Here is a 23,531-nt window from a genome sequence, read left to right as displayed (position 1 = left end):
ATGTGTTATATTCAAATATAACTATTACCATTAAAAGTTATATTTTTATATCATTTTAACTCATTTAATGTATTTAGATTTGACTTATTGTGCCTTGTTTCTTTATTTGATTGGTTTTTATTTATATTTTTTTTAATAAATCTTAATAAATAAAGCAAGATGTTATTTCCTTAAAAGTTTTCTTCTCTATAATTACACTTTAAGATATTAAAATTTCCAAATATTTTATTAAAATTTATTCATTTATTTTATAGGCACCATTCATGCATAAACCATATAAAATGCGATATATAGATATTAACGTTCATAAAATTTATGACTTATTTTTCAATTTTTATTTTAAGCTATTTGGAAGATTATAGCATATAAAAATTGTCGCATACTAACTGGTGAGTCGTATTAAAGGAATAAAAAATATGTATAATATTATATATGTACAATATTATATAAATAAATGTATTAATTGTATATAGGTTTAGCGATTTCCTCATTTTTTCTATTGCGTAGTGACGAAAGTTATAAGCGTTTCTCAAATATTACGCAATGTTTAAATGGGTTTATAATATATATATATGATATATATATATATATATATATACAACATGTTACATATAGTAGTGTATCAAATAGGCATTAAAATATTGTGGGAAAAAATAAATTGCATATATAATTTTTTAAATATAAGCAAAAAATAAAAATAAGGCGGAATTAAAATTTACCAGCATTTTATATACTTAGTATATATTACATAAACTGAATTTATAAGCATGCATATTATTAATTTTTTTTTTTAATTTATTAAAAAATATATAAATAAATATATAATATTTTTATTTTATTTATATACAAAAAAATTAGTATACTAATATTCCACATATTACATAAATTTAATTATTTAACAACGAAAGGAAAATAAATAAATATATAAACTGTTATAAAAGTCAAATTGTAATTGATTTTTTTTTTCAGAAATTCTTTAATCCATTTATATATATTTTTTTTTTTTCATATTACTTTTTACATTTACGAAAATGCAAATCTTTGTAAAAACATTAACCGGAAAAACAATCACTCTTGATGTTGAACCATCCGATACTATTGAAAATGTTAAAGCAAAAATTCAAGATAAAGAAGGAATTCCCCCTGACCAACAAAGACTAATTTTTGCTGGAAAACAATTAGAAGATGGCAGAACTTTATCTGATTATAATATTCAAAAAGAATCAACCTTACATTTGGTAATATATTTAATATTATACTAATTATATCACCAAAAAAAAAAAAAAGATAAAGATATATGAGGGGAAAATTTGATCAAATTATTAATTTTATTTTTTTACATTTAATATGCTTAGGGGAAGCTAAATATATGATGGTTTTAGAGAATATATGCACATAAATATTTTTCTCAATTTCATCATTTGCTTCCTTATTATTTCTTCTAAATATTATTCAAAAACAAAATAAATGTCTGTAGTGTGTTAATTTATTTCCCCCGTATTTTTTTATTAAAATTGAAAAAACGCAAACAAATATTTCTGTACATATATATATATGTCTGCACACGGCATGGCCAGCATTTGCATATATGTTCATTCATTTATTCATTTCACATTTTTTCAAATACAGGTTTTAAGACTTAGAGGAGGAGCTATTGAACCATCATTAGCTCAATTAGCACAAAAATATAACTGCCAAAAATTAATATGCAGAAAATGCTATGCTCGTTTACACCCAAGAGCTACAAATTGTCGAAATAAAAAATGTGGAAGAACAAATCAATTAAGACCAAAAAAAAAACTCAAATGAACTAATAAATTGAAACTATTAAGAAAAAGCTTGTTTTTATATTCCATTAATGTACAAGTTGTGTTTTTTTTTTTCCACATCCTTATAAAAGGAAAAATTGGAATGAAATCAGAGAAATATAGAAATAAAAAATATATATCTTTTTCTTTTTATAATCATGATATATGTTTTTCACGAATTTGAGATATGTCTACATTCCATGCATCACAAAATATACTTTTACTGTAATATATGTATATTTCATTTTAGCGGATATTTATTATATAAGAAAAAACATTATACAGAAATATAATAATGTTAATGAAAAAAAAGAAAAGAAATGTATAATACATATCTATATGATATATTAACATTTTGCGTGTTCAAAACTTAAGAACTCTATACACAAACAATTAAAAAAAATAATAATAAAATAAATTAAAAACAAACGGAAAGGAATAAGTTTATTTATATTAAAAAAACGGAAAGAAGGAAATGTGTATATTTATATGATATGATATATAAATTTTATATAAAAATATATTATCATATAAAAAAATTACAAACTAAAAAGTATGTAATTTATAATTAAAGAAAATAAAAAAAATTAATTTACGAATTGAGTGTCTATATTCTTGTATTTTATTTTTTATTATCATAATTTTATAAATTATTAACAAATATATTTTAAAGAATAATTTAATAAATACATCCACTCTTTTCTTACTCGCTAAATATCTATTAAAATAATAAAGCGTGAAAAAAAAGTATATATTTTTTCTCATAATTTATTAAGACTGTTTTGGTACATGCCTGTGAAATATCATTATTATTTATTTCCCAATTAATTCTATTTATTTTAATTATTTTTTATTTTCGCAATTTTTGAAAAACATGAATTACATAAACTTATTGAGGAAATGCTGGGGGAGTAACTGGAGGCGAATTTTCCTTTTCCTCTTCTTTTGATTTATTAGAAACTCCTAAAATATTTTTTATTTTTAAAAAAGAATTATTTTTTTTTTCATCTGGTTCAACAAATAAGTCTTGACTTAATGTTTTTTTATAAATTTTGTTTTTTATATTTTTTATAAAAGGAAGATGATTACTACTACTACTACTTCGCTCATCACTATTTCCAGATCTGTTTAAGTCATTATTTTTGTTCATTTTTGAAATTGTATTATTTAAATTACAACTAATAGTTTTTGTAAGGCCTTTCAACGGTGTGGTCAAAAAATTATCATCTTTACTATTTCCATTCTTATAATATATTTCCTTGTAATGATTATGTTCATTATATCTATTATAATTGTCTAGCATATAATTATTATTATTATTTATATTTCTTCGGTCATATTCGTTATATATATTAGGAATGTTATCATAAGTTTTATATCGGCTTGGTATATCATATTTATTATATTTGCTTATATTTTGTTCATAATTATTATATTCGGATTTTGGATTATACATGTTATATCTATTAGGTTGGTTATAATTATTAATATTTTTTTCCATTTCATAAAAATAATTCATTCTATCTTCGCTTTCTAAAAAGAAATTATCATAAATTGGGAGCCTTTCTTTTTGTGTGTTCAAGTACTGAAAATTAAAAAAAAATATATGTAAAATATTTACGAAATAAAGAAAAATGTATATTTTGACAAATAAAATACATATATCTATCGATTAGACAATTATATATAAACACATTTTTATAAAAACTCAAAAAATTGTATTATTACCATATCTTTAAGTGGATCTTTTAATTTGATAGATACAGAATTCATTAAGCTAAAATAGCAAAGTAAAAGTTCCAAATCTTTTCTTGCATCTAATAATACTTTATTTGTCTTATTTTCTAAAACAATATCAAAACCCTTTTTAATATATTCATTGTATTTTAAGTAATCTGATTTTACACCATTTAATTTAGATTCATTTCTAATAACTTTTTCTAAATGCTTTTGATTTGGAGAATTTACTTGTTGTAATTTTTTTATTTTTTTTTCATAATGCTCTATTAATACTCCTAATTCCTTTTTTTTTAAACACAAATTTTGGATTTTTCTTATTTTTTCAAGTGTTTCATTAGTTACAGATTTAGCACTAATTATATGATTCGTTATTTGTTCCCTTACATCAGTGAATGTGTTTAAAATATGAGATATATGTTGCACTATTCCTAAATTTATATCATTCTCAAAAAAGGACATTAAACATCTATTTAGATCACTTATCATAATATTTATATTTTTAATCACACTTTCTAATCTTTCTAGATATAATAATGAATGTGAAAAATATGTGTTCAATGCATTTAGTTGTTTTTTTTCACCAAAAAATTCGTCATTCTCTTTTAGGGTTTCCATAGATCTTCTGAACTGTGGGTATTCGACAAAAAATGGAAAACAAAAATATGAAAAGATATTGATTACATGCGTGCAATAATGGAATTATTTTTATGAAAATTGTTATCTGTATTATGTATAAATACGTATAAATTGTTTTCTATTTTCGCTTGTTTTTTTTCTTACCTTATGGACAAACGCCTTCATGTTATTTATCGTAACTAGACTTTATGGTGAATTTCATTTAAACTGTTATATAAAAACATATTGCATTATACTCATATTTATTTACAAATTTTAAATTAATTACTTTTTAATGTTTTAATAATAATTATTTTACCCTTTTTAATAAAAAAAAGGTAAACTTTGTAAAATTGCGATTTCAAGTATCAATCAGTTTTTAATTTCTTTATGTTCAATATATGTCGTAAAGGAAAAAAAGCAATATCCAAGTCTTAAAAAAAAAAAAATAGTGAAAATAGTGAAATATTATTAGTGATAAAGTAATGGGTAAAAAAGATAGCCAATAAATTATTATCGATTTTAATATAGTTCAAAATGACAATAAAAAACTATAATTCAGTAAAAAAATCATACATATTAAGTGATATAATTTATTTGTTAACTTTAAAATATATATAATATATTTTCTTCTTTAGTGTGATCAAAATGGCCTAAATGTATATATACAGTTTGTGTACATAAAATCGTATGGAAAATATTCTAAAAAAATTATTCCTATAATGTATATATATATTACATATATTTATTTATTTATTTAGAATATTAGTTTATTTTTATATTTTCCGATAAATGAAATTATACACAATTTGCTATATACATACGTCCTTACAATCAAATGCTTAAAATTCTATCAAACACTACCCCTTTTATATATAACAATAATGGATTTTTTTACAACATCGTTAAGAAAGTATTAAGAATTTATTTTATTATTTTCTAATTATATTTAACCAATTTGCAGTCCATACATAATTAAAAAAATTACCGCGTGGTTTTAAAATGTGAAAAAAACAAAAAAATAAAAACAAACGGTTCTTTTTAATTTTAAAATCTCAAAATATTACGCAACAAATGACAAATTTTCTTTCTTTTTTTGAAAATTTGATCAAAATTATATCATTTTATATAAATTAGTATTAAGTTCACAAATGACAACATTATTTTCATAAAAAAAAAACATAAAATATTATATAGAATGAAATTTCAATGTCTTACAATAGCAACAACATATATAACACGTCAACTTTATGTTATTTTTATTTATTTGCCTTACACATAAAAAGGGAAAATACACACAGCTAGTTTTTTTTATTATTTTTTTAAATAAATTTAGCTGTAACCATTTTAACCTTAACATTTATTTATTTTTTTTTTTTTGGTCATAAATTAGTAAATTGCTAATAATTTTTTTAAAATAATGGATTAATTGAAACATAATATAAATTATAAAAATTGTAGAAATTATTAGGAAAAAAAAACATCACATGCTTTACAACTTAAGAGAAGACTTATATTTTTTAAATATAATGGCCCATATTCTCAAAATTTTATCAAATGCAACATTCCCTTTTTTTTTTATCGCAACATGTATAGTATGATGAAGAAAAAACTCTCCTTATTTTTTTATTAGCTTTTTCATAGGTTAACTTAAAATGCCAAATTAATTATTCACATATCTGTCTCATTATCATCTTATTCTAAAGGTAATTTTACAAAATTAATTTCCTTAATATAAACAAGTAAATTGTGTATGCATATTGAATTATGCATATGATGTACATGTTCCATTTTTATTACTTCATTTCCATTTTAATAATATATATACCATATCAACATAAAAAATTAGAAATATAATGATAGCAAATAAAAAATTGCAATAAAAAGTATACTAAAAAATGCATGTCGTATAGCATAAATTTTGTCATTCTTGCAACGTAGCTATAATAAATGTTATTACATATAAATTATTATATATATTTTATATACTAATTTGAGGGCAATGCATATTATTATTTTTTCCATAAACATTTATGCGTAATTTACTTATTCAATTCTACACAAAACAATTAAATAAATGTAGTTTTATCAATATATTGATGATTACTCAATTAAAAATATTTAAAAAATTGGCCACCAATAATTGTATACACGCGATAATATATTATATTTTTTTTTTATTTTTTTTTATTTTTTTTTTGCTGATTAAATTATACATGTTAACTATTTATTATTCAAATTGTAAATTATATTATGCTTCAAATAAATTTAAATGAATATTTAAAATAAATTAATTCCCATATTTTTTTACATTTTCATTTTCCAAATTTGCATTTTTGTAAGTATTTGTATATTGCTTTATTTTAATTTCAATATGTATTGAATGGACTTTTTTTTTTCGACAATATATATTATATATATATAATATTTAGATAAATAATTGTTATTATGCAAACAAATTTATAAATAATTTTAACACATAATATATATATATTATGCACATATAATTAATTCCTCTTTAATTATTACTCATTTTACGTGCTCTTTTATGTTTTATTAAAGTTATCTTTATTATGCATAAATGCACATTTGTGTGGCTATCCATTATCCATTTAAATATATGAAATTACATAGTATATTAGAAGATCATATGGATTATTTACTATAGACAGCAGTTTTACATTTAAGTGAAGAAAATTTATATTATTTTAATAGAGAAAACGAGAGTATACTTCCTATATATTAATACGTTTTTATATTATATTTGCTCGTTTATGCATACCTTTTTATTTCGTGAAAAAAATGCGAATTGTGGGTCGATCAAATTTTAACATACAAAATTATTACCTGATTATGCTTCCAAATTGATTTGAAGCTTTGTTAAATTAACGTTAATGTGTGTATATATGTACAAACCCACGCGCACACACATACATACATGCATACATATATATATTGTATATTCCCCCTTTCTATTAGCACGCTCATAGCATAAAATAATATATACAAGCTTTCATAATATATCAAGGTTAAGAATAAATATAATTTGCCCATATTTTTCTGACTAAATAATTTAAAATAGAGATGGAAAATTTGGATAATCATTATAATAAAAAATATGAATATCTAAAAAACAATTACGATACTATATATGATGACGAATATAAAAATGAATATAATGAACAGAATTATAATAACGAAATGAATAATTACTCAAATATGAATTCTCAGTATTATGACCAAAATAATGAAAAAGTTAAATTAATTAATAATAATACTAATGGAAATATAAATGGATACAAAAATAATGATGACCCATATGGGAACTCAATATACAATAACCCTGACCATGAATGTATAGAAACGGGGTATCATTTTGATGATAAATACGCCAATGAAAGAAATATAGGAAATAATATTATGATGAGTTCTGATGATTTAACCATATCAAGAAGAGATAGAAAATCAAAAATTCAAGCTGCATTAAAAGCTGTATTTATTATTGTTATATTTCTTTTTATAGTATATCTTCTTACAAAATTTCAATCTTTTATTAATATAATTAACGATGTTATACAATGGGTTGGCAAACAAGGATCATGGAGTATATTATTATTTATATGTTTGTTTACTCTAATTTCTCCGCTATTTATGTCTGTTGAGATTATGTGTGTAGGCGCTGGTTTAATATTTTCAGGAGTATATGGAAATTTATTGGGAACATTTGTAGCTATCTTTGCAGTTTTTACTGGCTATATTTTAGGAATGTCCATATGTTTTTTTATTTCTAGATATTTATTACATGATTATATTTATAAAAAATTAAGGAATTATCCAATATATTTAGCATTTGATCAAGCTATTAACGCTAATGGTCTATCCTTTGTACTTTTAATTCGTATGTCTCCTATCTTACCAGCATCTGTGGTTAGTTATGTGCTTGGCGTTACTTCTGTCAAGTATAAAGAATTTGCCATTGGATCAGTTTCAGCCTTGCCAGGTAATAAGAAAAAATAAAGATAAAAAAATAAAAAAAAGGTCATATTATATCCTCTTTGCCCATATAAGCGTTATCTTCATTTTGTTCATTTTCGTCATTTGTGAGAACTCGTTTTATTTTTTTTACAGGGATATGTTTATTTATATACATTGGAGTTTTGTTACAAGACATATCAAATGTTTCAGGTATGAGCATTTGAGATAAAACGTTGGCCTATCACATTTGTTTATTAGTCTTTCAATTTTACAAATTTTATTAATTTTTTTTTTTTTTTTTTCTTTTGTAGAATTACATCACCACTGGGGAAATCTGGTCATACTCCTTGTCGGGTTGATCTTAGGAATAATTGCCATTGCATATATATCGATTGTAACAAAAAGAAGATTAAATAATTTGAGCATTATGAACCCTTCATTGCCAAGGCTTGATGTTGATATCGAATAAATATTTTTATATCACCCCAAAAAATGAAATTCAATAAAAAAATAGTTCATATTCCTATTTTTATTTTTTTATTTATTTTTTCCCTTTTTTTTTCATTTCATGTTAATTATGTTATTATAGTTTGAAGGTCGCACATATGTAATGTGCATAATGAAATTTTACACACGTATATATTATATAGGGGTATATATATACATACACATGTATGTACGTGAAAATATTACAAGCCAAGAAAAAATAGTTTGAAGCTTTATGTTTTTAATGTACGCATTTGTATATTATATAAATTTATTTACATTTTTTTAAATTTTATTTTTTTTTATATTTTTTTTACTTTGTATTTTATTTTTTTAATTTTTTGTCTCACAAATTACTTATTTATAATCTCCGTCATCATCAGAATAACTATCATCTTTGGAAGGATCATTTTTATAATATGATTTATTTGAATCACCAGTTAATTGAATTTTTGCTTTAGGGTTTTCATATGTTTTTTCATTTAGCATTATTTTTTCCTTAATGTGGCTATACAACTCCCTTGTTAATATATTTTCATCATAACTAGTAAATTTATTATTATATTCTTCCTTTTCACATGTACTATTATTTTTTATTTTTTTTTTTTCATTTAATAAAAAAAATATTTTATTTTTAAATTCTTCGTGTCCCTTTAAAATTATTTTACTTAGCGACGAAGCTAATTGAACTCCGTATATATTTAATGCCTGTCTTAGCTTTGGTATTAATTTGGAAAATATATACCCGTATGTATATGTGTATATACTATGTATGAACTTGTTTTGGCCTATATATTTATCCCTAATGTGTCATTTTCACACATATATAAGATATTCATAAATACATGAACAATATCAGTTACTATTTCATTATTTTCTTATTACCTGATAATCAGATAAATTTTCAAATTCCTGTGGTAACTCTCTTTTTATATTATTATATAAATTAATTGAACATTTTTTAATTAAGCTAGACAAGTATTCTCCTTCCTTTGGAGTGTATATACATATGAAAAAAAAATATATATATTTATAAAACCACATTTTTATACATTCATTAATTGAGTAATATATTCATATACTATGTATAACCTTTATGCAATTTTTTCTGAGGCTAACAAACGATATGTCTCTTCCCCTCACGTCAATCCCCTGTTAAAATGCATATAATGTGTGTAAATAAGTGAGCACATACACATTTATACATAACTATATACACATATGTATGCTGGCGTTTATTCTTTACTATAATCATTATATTCCATGTGGATTTCTCTGACCTTTTCACTGGGAAAATATTGGCTACCTGTAAAAGAATTATAATTATTAACTGTAATAAAAATAAAGATAAAAAAAGAACTATAGAAAAGGAAATCAAATTAATACCTTATTGAGATCATCAAAACAGCTTGGGAGTGCCAACTCTTCAAGAATCATCTCATCTCGGCTTTCAATCTACACAAAAATAAAAATAAATGCTTTTATATCCATATATAAATGTACATGAATATATAACCAAAGATACGTTCCAATATACAAACACATAGAATGAGCAATTTATAATTGTGAGCAAAATAATTAGATTATATTATATTAGATTATATCTAACAGTGGGCAATTCTATTCCGAATTGAGGTCCATAATATTTCAGAAAATTTCTATTTTTGAAAAATATATGCAATTAATATGTATATAATAATATAATGGCGCCGATAAAAAAAAACATAAATTTTCAAAATAAAATAATAATTTTTTTTAAGTTATAAAATTTATTATATTTCTATATTTTTTTAATTCACCTAAAGTCAACTGTTATTGAGCAATCTGATGATGAAGTTCTCAAGAGAGGCATTGAATTGACGTATCGAATTAAAAAGAGAAACCCTATATTATGACCATGTTCATACGGAATAATTTTTTCAGACTTTCTTACATTAACATACATATTAACATCATAATTATAAGAAGTTAAAAAATCTTTTTTAAAAATCATATTTATAGAGTTGTTTGCTAACATACTTAATATGTTTTCTTCACTAGTATCAGAATGGCTTGAATATGTATATATAGATTGTTCACCATTTGGATTATGAATATATTTAACAGTTATGTTTTTTTTCCATAATAAAAATAATTTAATATATGAATGTATTTTTTTATCAGATATATAATTATTATTAATTTTTAAAATGACGGAAATTTCTATTGTCCATTCCCATTTATCATCAATATATTCTTTAAAATTTTGCACAAATGTATGATTTAAATTTTTATCTAATACTAATATAAAATCCCAAATTTTATTTTTTTTTACTTTTATTTTTATATGTAAAAAGCCATATGCAGTTTTAAAAGAATATAACAATATTGTCTTAAGTCCAATACCAAATTTTCCACTAGTTATACATTTCTCTTTTGACGTTAAAAACATTTCAGAAATTTTTTCTAAGTCTTTAACTTCGATACCTTCTCCATTATCTCTACATATTATTTCATAAAATGATGAATTGATACCATATTCCTTAATTTCTATTTCTATTTTTTTTTCTTGTGTTCCTTGTCCTTCTTCATCAATATTTTCATCTCCTTTATTATTACATAATGCATCAATTGAATTATCAAACAATTCCTTTACTGTCATAAATAGACAGTTCTCTTCATAAAAACCAGTAACGGATAAATTTTTGAAAAAGAAAGAGTATGTTGAATTAGAGTTTTTTTCCTCTGACTCATTCATTTTACCCTTGGAATTATATGCTTTTAGCTGTTTTTTTTTTTTTTTTTTTTTTTTGGCTAGCTCATGTAAAACACACACATAATAAAAGAAAAATTATCCTGGTTGTGTTTTGGTTTTCTAATAAACTTGTTTAAACCTCTTGTCTAAGACAAAATGATTCTTTCTGTGTCACTAAAATATGTATACCTACTTATAATCGAATAACACATTTTTTTCGATGCGTTATAACATTTTAATAAATTAATTTAAATACACATTTTAACAACATTTCTTGAGTTTAAATACATTGAAAATAATGCAAATTAAAAATTTGTCAATATAATGTTCATAAAATAGGAATACGAAAAAAATTATTTTTTCTACAACTGTAATATATACATGAGAAATTTCAAATTAAAAATTTCAAGTAATATGGAAAAGGATGCTTGTGTGCATTCCTGATACCTTTAATAAAAATTGGAGACCATAATATTCTCAATTTTTTACCAATTTATCAATAAAAAAAGGGATATTTTACAAAATTTATAGTACACTAATAAAAAAAAAAAAAAAAACTGTCAAAAATGTTAAAGTGCACAAATTATAGAAAATTAGTGTATATACACTACATATATTATTTGCAGTCATGTGCTTTCAAAAAAAATGGAAATATTTTACACACAAAATAATTAACAAGATTGTTAAATAATATAAATCTCCTGGATTGAAGTGTAAAACATTTTTGTAACATAAAAAAGAACGGGAAAAGCCATTTATAAAAACAATACCATTCGAAAAGGATAATAAAATAGGGCACTTTAAAAAATTATAAAATATATATTTTTTATTTTAATAGGAAAAAATATTTTCATTAATATGGATGTTAACTTTGTTCATAAAAAGGAAATGCCAAAAGAAGGCAAATTTTTTTTTGGGGGTATATATGTGTGGAAAGATACACACCTAAAAATTTATTATGGATATAAAAATGCGAAATTTCAATTCCAATAGCTTATTTAAATTATACTGATAAAGGAACAAATGGCATTTTCGTTATTTGAGCTTCTTCCAATTTATCCAAACATTCAACCTTTACAATATTATTAACTGCTGAATGGCTTGAATTTACATAACCCATGGCTATTGGTTTTTGTAGCATAGGAGAAAAACAACTACTTGTTATATATCCAATATAATTTTCTTGATTTTTTTCATTTAAATATATTTTAGAATTCTCTTTTGGTACAATATTTGAATTAACAATAACACCAACTCTTTTATTTTTTGTGCCATTTTTAATTTGATCTGAAATAATATTAGCACCATTGAAATCTAATTCCTTTAATCTTCTATTTCCTAATACCCATTGATAATTAGATTCAATTGGAGTATAATTTTCATTGATATCTTTTCCATATACTGAAAATCCACTTTCTAATCTTAAAGTATTTAACACAGCTAAACCACCAGGCTTAACTAGCGAGTTATTAAGTATACATTTATATATGTCTTGTACATGTTTATTAGGTATAAGTATGTCATATCCATCTTCGCCTGTACATGTATATCTATTTAATAGACAATCGTCTACATTATTTAATTTACATATATTACTAGACATCAAACTAAACTCATCAACATTTGTATTATCATTTATCAATTCATTTAATACATCTGTAGATTTACAACCTTGTATACATATAGAGCTATGAGTATTATATTCTTCTATTTTTACATCGAGTTTTGTATTTTCTAATAATTTGCCATTTAAATATTTATATACTTTTTCTTTACATTGAATATTTAAATATACTAATAAATGCTCTGGTTTTAATATTATTACTATATCATCTAATATTCCACCATTTTCTTTTAATATAAAGCTAATTCTACATTCGTTTTCCCATAACCCTTTTATATCACTTCCAATATATTTTTCTAAAAATATTATTTTATCATTTCCACTTATTTTTAATATTGGTCTATATGTATAGTCAAAAATCGAGCATTTAGATCTTGTATGTAAATGAGAAGTTATTAATGTATCATCTTTATATTCATCTGGAAGATAAAAGCCATTGAAAATTTTAAAAATCGCATTTTTTTTTTTATGAATATCGTACAGAATTGTCTTTTTAATTTGTTCCTACAAAAAAATTAATAAAAATTAATAATTTTGTATAACCAAATCAATAACATATTTGGGAACACATAAATGTAGTAGTGGCAATTTTGTAATAATTTATGGTTGTCTGAACTTTTCAGATATTTTTTCAAATTTGCTCAAATGTATATAATTAGGTATTAATAGCCAATTTTTCAAATTTTATAACTAGGTATTTTCAAAAGTAACAAAATTTTCTTATAATTTTTTTTTTTTTTTTAAACCTACCTTTGCTTTTGGTAATGATGAAAAATAGCGAAAATTGGGAAACCTCTTTTTTGTACTTGTAAATATATTTCTCATTCTTATCTAAGTCTATACCTTGATCATCCGTTTTTAATTATTTTATTTACACTATTTTATAGAGTTACAATTTTAATTAATTTTTTTATATATGCATATTCCACTTTTTCTTTATATCAATCTATATATAATTCATTATAAAACACAGATTAGCACATTTTATGGTAAATATATTTTTTTCAATATACTTGGAAAATGCAATTTAGTTTTCTTGTCATTTATACATTTATACTTTTCTCAAAAAAACTCATTTTATTTTTTTTTCTCTTAAATTATTGCAATTCTCGTGGCCATATAATCTATTATTATTTTTTATATATGACATGTAATATAAATATACTAATAATATATCGCATAAGGAACTGCATATTTCAAATAAATAAAAATATTTTTTTTCTTTCATATTTTCTCTTTTTTACTTGACAATTCACGAAATAGGAAATAGAACCAATATTCTTATTAGTATATCTGCTTGTAGTATCACAAAAAATAAATGACTTTGATATTTAAAAAAATGTATATTGGTATTTCTACATACAATATATATGTATGATTATTAAAAATTTTTTTTTTTTATAATTTTATACTTCATTTAAGGAATAGTAATAAATACCATGCTTTACTATTTTTTTTATTTTATTCAATCAGTTTTTTTTAATATTTCCACATTTCTTCTATTCATAGCTTTATAAAATATTGAATTATTAGAAAAATGGTATGGTTACATTATTCACTTGTTTATAGCTACATGTTCTAGTTATAATCCTATCCTTTTATGACGAAATCCGAAATATTATATAGACCTTTTATACATATAAGATATTTCTCCATTTGAATATAAGCTCGTGTATAATTATATATAGTGTAATATCATAATAAAATTTCTTAAAACTTATGATGATATCACATTTGGCATATAGAAAATATGGAGGGTGTTGTGCATGCTTAATTTTAGGATATTACTTAAAAAATGTTTTAAATTGGATAGAAAGAAAAAAGATATATATGTATTTATATGACAAAATTAAGGATATATTATATAAAAAGGGTGAAAAGATATTTCCTTATTTTCTCCGATTTTTAACGAAATATAATAGTATGAACACAATTGAAGAAAAGTTTTTTTACAAAAACTTTGATAAAAATATCGTTGAAAAACATGGAAAATATATTAATATACAAGAAATAAATACAAACTCATTATACAAAATATTTAAAACCAAAATTTTAATTATAGGAATAGGAGGGTTAGGATCACCAATATGCTTTTATTTAAGCAAATTTGGATTTTCAGAAATCGGATTAGTAGATGGTGATAAAGTAGAAAAATCAAACTTACATAGACAAATAATTCATAAAAAAAAAAATATAGGTTTAAATAAAGCAATATCAGCAAAATTGACTTTAAATGATTTTGATGAAAATACAAATATAGTATGCTACCCATATTTTTTAGATAAAATAAAAGGTTTAGAAATTATAAAATGTTATGATATAATAATAGATTGCACTGATAATATAAGTACTAGATTTTTAATAAATGATTTATGTCTTCTTTATAAAAAAAAATTAATATTCGGTAGTGCATTGGGCTTATATGGACAATTAAATGTGTACAATTTAAATGATCATAATTCTAATTGTTATAGATGTTTAAAAAATTTTAATAACCATCAAGAAATGCAAAATTGTGATGAAAATGGTATACTTTCAACAGTTACAGGAATTATTGGGTTATTACAAGCTAATGAAGCAATTAAATTTTCTGCAAATTTGAAAGAAAAAACGTTAAAGCCATTTTTAAGTTATAATAGTTTTTCAAATAACAAACCATTTGAAATAATTAATATGAATTATAAAAACAAAAATTGTATATGCTCTATTTACAATTATGGTGAATTATATAATTTTATTATGAATTATGATTATTCAAATATTTCGAAAAATGGACAATGTACAAAAATAGATAATTCAAATGGAAATAATTGTGATATAGATATTTATAATTTTGTTGATGTGTTAAATAATAAATTCTCTTTTTTTAATTTCACTCCAAACTATTTAGTAATATTGGATGTTAGGAAATATAATAACTCTGACGTATATGGTCTTAAAGATTCAATAAAATGGAGTTATGATGATATTATTGAAAGTATTCACTCTCATTCACTTAATAATTCAGATAATATTATTTACAATATTTTTGATAAATTAAAAATTTTAGAAAAAAAAGGAAAGATAGTTATTATTGTCATTTGTAGAAGAGGTATTGATTCATTAAAAATAACGCAACTTTTTAATAATATTTTTTTGAAAAATGGAAATACATCAAATATACCATTTGGTAAGCAAAATACACAAAACACGCATATTCAAGAAAAATATATTTTTGTATATAATATGAAAGGTGGATATCTTGAACTTCAAAAAAAAATATTTAAAAATTTGCCATTTCTTTGAAAAAATAAAATTTACAAATATAACTATACATAGACAATTTGACTTTCCGTTGCTATGTAATAGTTATATTGTGTTTGCAAAGTTGGCATATAAAAAATTTTGTTTTTATAAATTTTTTTTATCATTTTTGATTTTGAATATTATTACTACTGTTCCTTCCAAGATATAAACAGTAATTGTTTTTTGTACTTTTAAAAATTGTTTGTATTTGAGTTTAAGTTTTTAAATGTGCTATTAAAATATTCCTTTATTTTAGTTATACAATTTTTAATTAATTTTTGCAAATTTTGCAAATGCTGCAAACTACAGCACTAATAAAACATAACATGCATATAAGCATGTTCCCTCAATTTTGATATTAAAGCCATATTGTGAGAAATGCAGCATTTTTTATTTTACTTAATTTTTTTACTGTATTCTTTTTATTTTAGCTATTATTTTTTTAAGAATTAAGCATAATTTAATTTTGTCGCTCCTATTCATATGCATTTTTTTATGTTCTACTATTTTTTTGTTCTCCCTTTTTTCATAGAAGTTGTGTCAATTTTTCCAAGTATAAAAAAAATAAATAAATAAAAAAAAAAAAAATATAAATATTATTTCCTAAGCATTCCTCAATATGCCCCTTTTCTATATTTTTAATTTCGTAATTTATCCAAATTAATTATTGCATAAAATGAGATATTTTAAGAAAACAGCCAACAAAACAAAGTAAGTAAAACAAAATAAGCTAGCAAAACAAAATGCTAATATATTCGAACTAATAATACTTGTTTGTATGATCTTTATTTGAGTTATTTCATTTCCCCTTTTTTTATGCATTTTATTCTATGTAATAAATGTTAATAAAAACTGAGGAAGAAAAGAAATAGTATCAAAAAGCGATGAATATATTTTGATAAAAATATGCAAAATTGGCATACAGAAATAGAAAAATATAATTTTGAATTAATTTAAAAAAAAAATTAAGAATATGAAAATTATTCAAGCATATATAAATGAACAATAACCCTTTTTTTTGAAAACGTGCTGAATAACGAACATATATCGAATTTTTGAATGCTTATAAAGAGACATTAAAAAAAAATTATAATAAAAATAAAATAGATTAAGATATATTTAATAGCAACAAACTGATGGTACAAAATGAGCATAAGGGGGATGCTAAATAATGAACTTATTATATTAAAAATAACCGAATTCCTAAATATTCAAGAAATTCAAAATTTAATAATATCATTAAACATTAATGTAAAAACGAATGTATATTTTATGCGAGAATGCCTATCTTTAATAAACATAAAATTTGATAACAAAAATGAAATCAATAATTCAGAAATAAAAATTGATAATATTATGAACAGTAATATAAGTAGTAAAGTAGAGGAAAATAATGATTCAGAAAATGGAAATAATTTATTTTCACAAACATGTAATTATATTGATATTGAAACAAACTCAAATGCTTCAACATATGGAAGTATAACATTTGACGATCTTAATAAACATGATAATTCATTTTTTCATAATTATGAATGGGAAAATGATGGAATTTATAATATAATACCGAATTTTGATGATAATAATAATTATGAAGATAATATATATTTTGAAACCATTGATACGATAAATACCCAAAATACGAATTTTAATATGATTGACAATAAAAAAAAAAAAAAATATGTAAAAACCAAATTACCATTTGAAAATTTGTTCGAAAAGGATTCAAATGATAATTCAGAAAATAGTTATGAAAATTATTTTTGTCGAAATTTTTTTTCAGCCATTAACATAGATTACACTAAAGTCAGTAAAAAACAGATTAAATATATACTTGAAATAAAAAATTGTTTAATAAAAAATGAAGAAAAAAATAGCGATAATGATAACAAAACAAAAGATGTCTTTAATCATATATGGATGTATATGCATATGCGCAATCCCGTAATTGATATTGACAAACAATATAAAAATAGTTTTTTTAAAATTAATATAAATAATTTTTGCCATCGAAATAATAAAATTCAATTTGATATTTTTGGTATATATAAATATAATGATAAATATTATACTTTTAATGATATACCATGGATTGATATATATTTTCAATTATGCTTAAATGCAATTTGTTCCTTTTGTAATATCAAAGTAGATGAAAAGTCAAATTGCATTTTTTCTGAAAAAATTAGCCTAGAAATGTCTAACAATATTTTAATGAAATACTTTAATTCGAAAAGTAAAGATATTTCGATAAATAAATGTCCATCAATTAATAAAATCAAAAATCCTCCAGAAAACAATATGCTTACTTTTACAAATAGCGACATTATAAAAAGTGATGATAATTATGATAAGATCATACCATTTGATGATAGTTTTGAAGAATATATAACTCCAAAAAAAAGAAAATTAAATTATTTTAGTGAAGATGATAATCAAAGTAAAAATGAATATTTCGATAATCAACTTGAAATAGGAACAAATAATAACGAGTTTTTTTTCATAAAAAAAACACACATATTTTGCGATGAATGCTATAAGTTGGTTTCTTATAAATCTGGTATAAAACCAGTATTTGAATTAATAATAGAGGATTATAATTTATTATTACAATTAAACTTAGTTGAAACTGTTATCGATTTTCCGAAAAATTTATTTTGTATATGTAATTATTTTTTTCTTAAAGATCGATATATTGATTTTTTTAGGAAACTTAGTATTACAATACAAAGCTTGAGAAAACAATTAATAAAAAAATTAATAAATAATTTTATTTTTGCTTTTACTTTTAATTTTTATAAATATATAATTAAACCATTATTATTATGCGATGAAAAAAAAATAGTAAATCAAGAAAGTTTTTTTTTAGTTGGATTTTATGTAAAATATAAAAATCTATTTAAGCTTTTTAAAAGTCCAAGAATTGCATATGTATATTATTCTTTTAATATAATTTTTCAAAAAATTAAAATATTGGAAACCTATTATAAAAATAAATTCTTTATGAAAGTTTCAAGATCTTTACATTTTGATGTCATAACTCTTTTGGAAAAATATAAAAAATCACAAGCCAGAGGATTATATAGAAATGTTTCGAAATATATATACGATCGGTTGAATTATGATATTATTTCCAAAAACGATTATTCAGAAATATATGATTATTTTTTTCGGTGTTTACGTGACTATAAGTTTACATGATCACTAAATTCACAATTTCATACCAAAAAATATTCATTTATCTACCCACTTATTTATTATACAGTTATTTGGTGTTTGTTTATTCGATATTTCATAGAATTTATACATATTACATTCATAATATGTATCAAATGTTGTGTCCCATTTATTTATACCAACCTTTGTTTTTGTCTACAACTATTTAGCATTTCTTTGCTCTTTTAATTTTAATTTTTTTGATATATGTGATAAATTGTACTGCAAATAATAAGCCCCCCCTTAATGGAAGGCTTAAACTTTTAACTTTAAAAATTGTTTGCAAAATAATATTCTCAAATATTATTATGTAGAAATGTATATTTTGCTTTCATGTTTTTCAGATATGAAAATAAAACAAATAAATAAGTACAAAAATTGTAAAACTAAATGAATATAAATAAGGGTAAAAAAAATATGGATAAATATTGAGATATAATTCATGGTATCAGATTTATCCTAATGCTTATTATGGATAAATTGCTATAGTATTGGTTTTATTTTCTCGTATTTTTTTTTCTTGAACTCTTCACTTTGTAGTATATATATTTCCTTTCATTTTTACAAAATAATTATGACAATTTATTAGTTTCTGGTATGTCAAATAATTCTCCATGAAAACATATTAAATAACATGAAGCTAAAAATCCTGAAACTCTTAAAATAATTTTCCATTTATCGGGAATAATTTCCTTGGGTTTTTCTCGAAACATACCAGGGTAAAACATTTTTATTTTTGTAATTTTTATTTGTTTATATATATATGGAGGAATATATAAATGTGCCTAATTATTATTAATATTCGATATGCCTTTAAATGAGCTATAAAAAAAGGTAATAAGCTAATTGTAATACAAAATTTAAAATGTGTTTACATGGGTATAAAAAGCTTTAATATATTCATGTAAAAATATAACATAAAAAATATTTGTATATTATAAGATATTTTAAATATAAAAAAATCCCATATTAAATTAGCCTTATAGCACATTTTTTTTATTTCATTACAGCCAAATTTTATGCACAAATATTTATACTTGAAAAAAAAGAAAATTTCATATATGATAAATTTCGAGCTATATAAATGTATGTTTTTTTTCAACTTAAAAATTTACCTATTATATATTACTATACATATTTTATTTAATTTATTTTTTAAATAACTACATAAACGTCTTAGTGGGAATAATATTTTTCCTTTTTTATAGGGGTGTTTATTTCTTTATATACATACATGTATACATTTTCGACATATTTTCTAATATGCTGAATTGTTTAGAGAATAGGTATGAAAAAAAAAAATAAAAAAAAATTAATATTTAGTTATTTTAAGCCGTTTTTTTTATTAAAAAATATTATTTAAATTGTAAAGTTGTCATTACTACTATGTATAATATAATATAGTTAGTTAGGGCTGTACATAATTTTAAGAATTCGATATATTTTTAGAAATATTAATTTAAACACAATAATTGTTCTATAAAATATAATTTTCTCATAATTACACATATATGTGTATGTAACATTAAGGACTTTTAAATATATACTATTATTGAGATTGCTATTATTTTTATGCAATATTATAGCAAACAAAATATTTCAAATATATCAAATTTAAGACAAAAAATGTAATAATGAAACCAGTATGATCAAATTAAGTGCTACATCTCTTTATTGGCATTACAAAGCTTGGCAACGCGCAACGGCTGGATATCTTAGGGCATGTAAGTTCTATTCATATATGGCATTTGGACATACGTATTGAAGCATGCACATATACATATTTATTCGTTTGTTTTACTATTTCAAGTTGTTAAAAACAATCTAGCTAATAATGAAATGATTGGTTATGTAATAAACGATAAACATCCCAAAAGTATAAGAGTGGCTTGTGATAGGTTCGAACTAAAAAAAACAGATTAAAAAATAAATAAAACTAACCCCATCAAATGTTAAACAATGCATAAAAAATACTCATAATAGTTAATCATATTTTCTATGATTCATTTTGTGCATAAATACATACATATATACATACCTTTTTATAATTTCAAACCCTTTTCAGATATATGTACGTTGTTCGGTATAAAAAAACATTTAGATATACAAAAAAAATATGGGTACATGATGAAAAAAGCGAAGCAAAAGTCGGAGATGTTGTTCGCATTCAACCCCTAGGATATAGAATAGGACCATGGAAAAATTATATTCTTGTCAAAATTTTATATAAAGAAAACAAAGAATAGAATAATTATAATTTAAGAATAATTCAAATAAAAGTATATATAATTTTGTTTTCATTATTTTTTTTTATTCATTCAAGGATAACAAGCTAAATTTAATTTTTCATATTTTCCAATAAGTGCATGAAGGCTTTTGTTATGGCACTTATTTCGCTCTTAATTAATTTTAAATTATATTTTCTTACACACTTGTTTGTCTTTATTTTTTGAAACATAAACAGTTAATAATAAAAATAATTTATTTTAAAATATTAAAGAATATCAAAAATCTTCTAAATTTTGATTTTCATTATAAAGTCTATTGTTTCTATTATAATTTGAAGGAGCATTAATGTTTTTTAAAAATAAATTAAAATTCAAACTTCTATGGTTACTCGGTTCTACATGTTCATTTTCTTCTTCAATATCTTGTTTTATTAGCTGACGTTCTGCCAATTTTTTTTTATATGCACTCGTAACAAATACTTTGTCTTTTTCTGTATCTATTTTAAGTTTATTTTGTATTAATATTTCTTTTTCCATCATTCTTCTTTTTGAACTATTGATCAATGCGTCCATGTATTTAGACTTATTATTATTTTCCTTTTTTGTAAAAATTTCATCTATACTTAAATCATCATCATTTTTTTTTTTTTTTATTTTATCATAATTTTGTTCTCTATTATAATCTTTATGAGAACCGGTATTCATTTTTTTTAAATCTGGTTTATATCTTTTTCTTTTAGTGTCATTATCAATTTCTCTCGAAGAAACAGATTTTTTATATTCATCACTGCTACTAATACTATGGTAATTTTTTTTTACATCTTTTAGTTTATCACTATAAAATTTGGTTAATTCTTCACCTTTATATCCCAAATATTGTATTATTTTTTTGGGTTTTTCTCTGGCTTTTTTGTCCTCTTCATTTTTATTTTCTTGGATTGGAGCATTTTCATGCTCATAAATATATTCTTTTATTTCATTTTCAATTTTTTTTTTTTTTTTTTCCACTATTTTTTTATTATGATTATTTTCAAAATCAAAAATTTCTTCATCACTTGAAGAATGGAAAACATTTTTGATTTGATCTCTTTCATTAATTTCTTTTTTATTGTCTTGAAAATTATCGTTATTATTTTGTTCTTGTTTGGACTCCTTTGTTTCGTTTTCTTCTTTTTTTTTTTTTTTATTAAAAGATAAACTTATTTTCATTTGGCTTGGTTTATATTTTCTATTTAAATTATATTCACTTTCGATGGATACTCGTATATACTTCTCTATTTTTGTTTTTCTTTTTTATGTTCTTAATTGCCTAAGTGCTTATTCTGTATTATTCATAACAATCGGGTATTCTTTTCCACATTTTTTGAGAAAAAGGTATATTTATTGAGGTATCTTCATCTAAAATATTTCCTCTTATTTCATCACGTTTTAGTTTTCTATAATATTATTAATCTTTATTTTATATATATATATATATATATATATTTTTTTTTTTTTTTTTTTTTCGTAGCATTATTTAATTTTTTTATTGTGGTTTTAATCGCATAGGAGCAACCGTTTTCAATTTTTTTTTTACATCACATATTCCCTCTATTTTTCCACTCCATATTATTTTATTATTATGACTAATATTGTATATTATTAATATGATTGGTTTATTTATTTGAAATTTTTATTATATATACTTTTTATTTGTTTATTTGTTTGTTTGTTAATTAGTATAGTTTATCTGTTTTTCCACATATTTGTTTTGTCATTTGCTTGTGTTTTCTAAAAATCGTATATATTACACATATTTGTTGAATTGTATCGAATTTATA

At 21.7% G+C, this 23,531-nt stretch overlaps 10 protein-coding genes across 10 annotated transcripts; 5 read left to right on the top strand and 5 right to left on the bottom strand.

Moving 5' to 3' along the window:
* Nucleotides 1-1,031: 1,031 nt before the first annotated feature.
* PBANKA_1141700 (ubiquitin-60S ribosomal protein L40, putative) lies at nt 1,032-1,809 on the top strand (the record flags this gene model as incomplete). The annotated part of the gene is made up of 2 exons (XM_034565981.1): nt 1,032-1,238; nt 1,630-1,809. 2 exons carry the CDS (start codon nt 1,032-1,034, stop codon nt 1,807-1,809), a joined length of 387 nt encoding a protein of 128 aa, XP_034422623.1.
* Nucleotides 1,810-2,697: 888 nt separating this feature from the next.
* Nucleotides 2,698-4,349, bottom strand: PBANKA_1141600 (conserved Plasmodium protein, unknown function; the record flags this gene model as incomplete). The annotated part of the gene is made up of 3 exons (XM_034565980.1): nt 2,698-3,393; nt 3,537-4,175; nt 4,329-4,349. The coding sequence occupies 3 exons, from the start codon at nt 4,347-4,349 to the stop codon at nt 2,698-2,700; spliced, it is 1,356 nt and encodes a 451-aa protein (XP_034422622.1).
* A 2,898-nt stretch (nt 4,350-7,247) lies between these two features.
* PBANKA_1141500 (SNARE associated Golgi protein, putative) lies at nt 7,248-8,607 on the top strand (the record flags this gene model as incomplete). Its single annotated transcript, XM_034565979.1, has 3 exons — nt 7,248-8,163; nt 8,292-8,348; nt 8,450-8,607. The coding sequence occupies 3 exons, from the start codon at nt 7,248-7,250 to the stop codon at nt 8,605-8,607; spliced, it is 1,131 nt and encodes a 376-aa protein (XP_034422621.1).
* A 374-nt stretch (nt 8,608-8,981) lies between these two features.
* On the bottom strand, nt 8,982-11,361 carry PBANKA_1141400 (DNA topoisomerase 6 subunit B, putative; the record flags this gene model as incomplete). Its single annotated transcript, XM_034565978.1, has 7 exons — nt 8,982-9,341; nt 9,510-9,614; nt 9,717-9,776; nt 9,871-9,930; nt 10,011-10,079; nt 10,234-10,282; nt 10,424-11,361. 7 exons carry the CDS (start codon nt 11,359-11,361, stop codon nt 8,982-8,984), a joined length of 1,641 nt encoding a protein of 546 aa, XP_034422620.1.
* A 1,000-nt stretch (nt 11,362-12,361) lies between these two features.
* PBANKA_1141300 (aminomethyltransferase, mitochondrial) lies at nt 12,362-13,807 on the bottom strand (the record flags this gene model as incomplete). The annotated part of the gene is made up of 2 exons (XM_034565977.1): nt 12,362-13,486; nt 13,733-13,807. The coding sequence occupies 2 exons, from the start codon at nt 13,805-13,807 to the stop codon at nt 12,362-12,364; spliced, it is 1,200 nt and encodes a 399-aa protein (XP_034422619.1).
* Nucleotides 13,808-14,701: 894 nt separating this feature from the next.
* PBANKA_1141200 (ubiquitin-activating enzyme, putative) lies at nt 14,702-16,267 on the top strand (the record flags this gene model as incomplete). The annotated part of the gene is made up of 1 exon (XM_034565976.1): nt 14,702-16,267. The coding sequence occupies one exon, from the start codon at nt 14,702-14,704 to the stop codon at nt 16,265-16,267; it is 1,566 nt and encodes a 521-aa protein (XP_034422618.1).
* Nucleotides 16,268-17,413: 1,146 nt separating this feature from the next.
* On the top strand, nt 17,414-19,468 carry PBANKA_1141100 (conserved Plasmodium protein, unknown function; the record flags this gene model as incomplete). Its single annotated transcript, XM_034565974.1, has 1 exon — nt 17,414-19,468. The coding sequence occupies one exon, from the start codon at nt 17,414-17,416 to the stop codon at nt 19,466-19,468; it is 2,055 nt and encodes a 684-aa protein (XP_034422617.1).
* A 587-nt stretch (nt 19,469-20,055) lies between these two features.
* Nucleotides 20,056-20,211, bottom strand: PBANKA_1141000 (conserved protein, unknown function; the record flags this gene model as incomplete). Its single annotated transcript, XM_034565973.1, has 1 exon — nt 20,056-20,211. One exon carries the CDS (start codon nt 20,209-20,211, stop codon nt 20,056-20,058), a length of 156 nt encoding a protein of 51 aa, XP_034422616.1.
* A 917-nt stretch (nt 20,212-21,128) lies between these two features.
* PBANKA_1140900 (ribosomal protein S17, putative) lies at nt 21,129-21,729 on the top strand (the record flags this gene model as incomplete). The annotated part of the gene is made up of 3 exons (XM_034565972.1): nt 21,129-21,207; nt 21,294-21,381; nt 21,549-21,729. 3 exons carry the CDS (start codon nt 21,129-21,131, stop codon nt 21,727-21,729), a joined length of 348 nt encoding a protein of 115 aa, XP_034422615.1.
* A 258-nt stretch (nt 21,730-21,987) lies between these two features.
* PBANKA_1140800 (conserved Plasmodium protein, unknown function) lies at nt 21,988-22,920 on the bottom strand (the record flags this gene model as incomplete). Its single annotated transcript, XM_034565971.1, has 1 exon — nt 21,988-22,920. One exon carries the CDS (start codon nt 22,918-22,920, stop codon nt 21,988-21,990), a length of 933 nt encoding a protein of 310 aa, XP_034422614.1.
* Nucleotides 22,921-23,531: the final 611 nt, after the last annotated feature.

This window comes from Plasmodium berghei (assembly GCF_900002375.2).
Source record: "Plasmodium berghei ANKA genome assembly, chromosome: 11".
NCBI classification, from domain to species: Eukaryota; Apicomplexa; class Aconoidasida; order Haemosporida; family Plasmodiidae; genus Plasmodium; species Plasmodium berghei.
The sequence above is the reverse complement of the archived record's forward strand: the minus strand, read 5'-3'. Positions and strand labels throughout refer to the sequence as shown.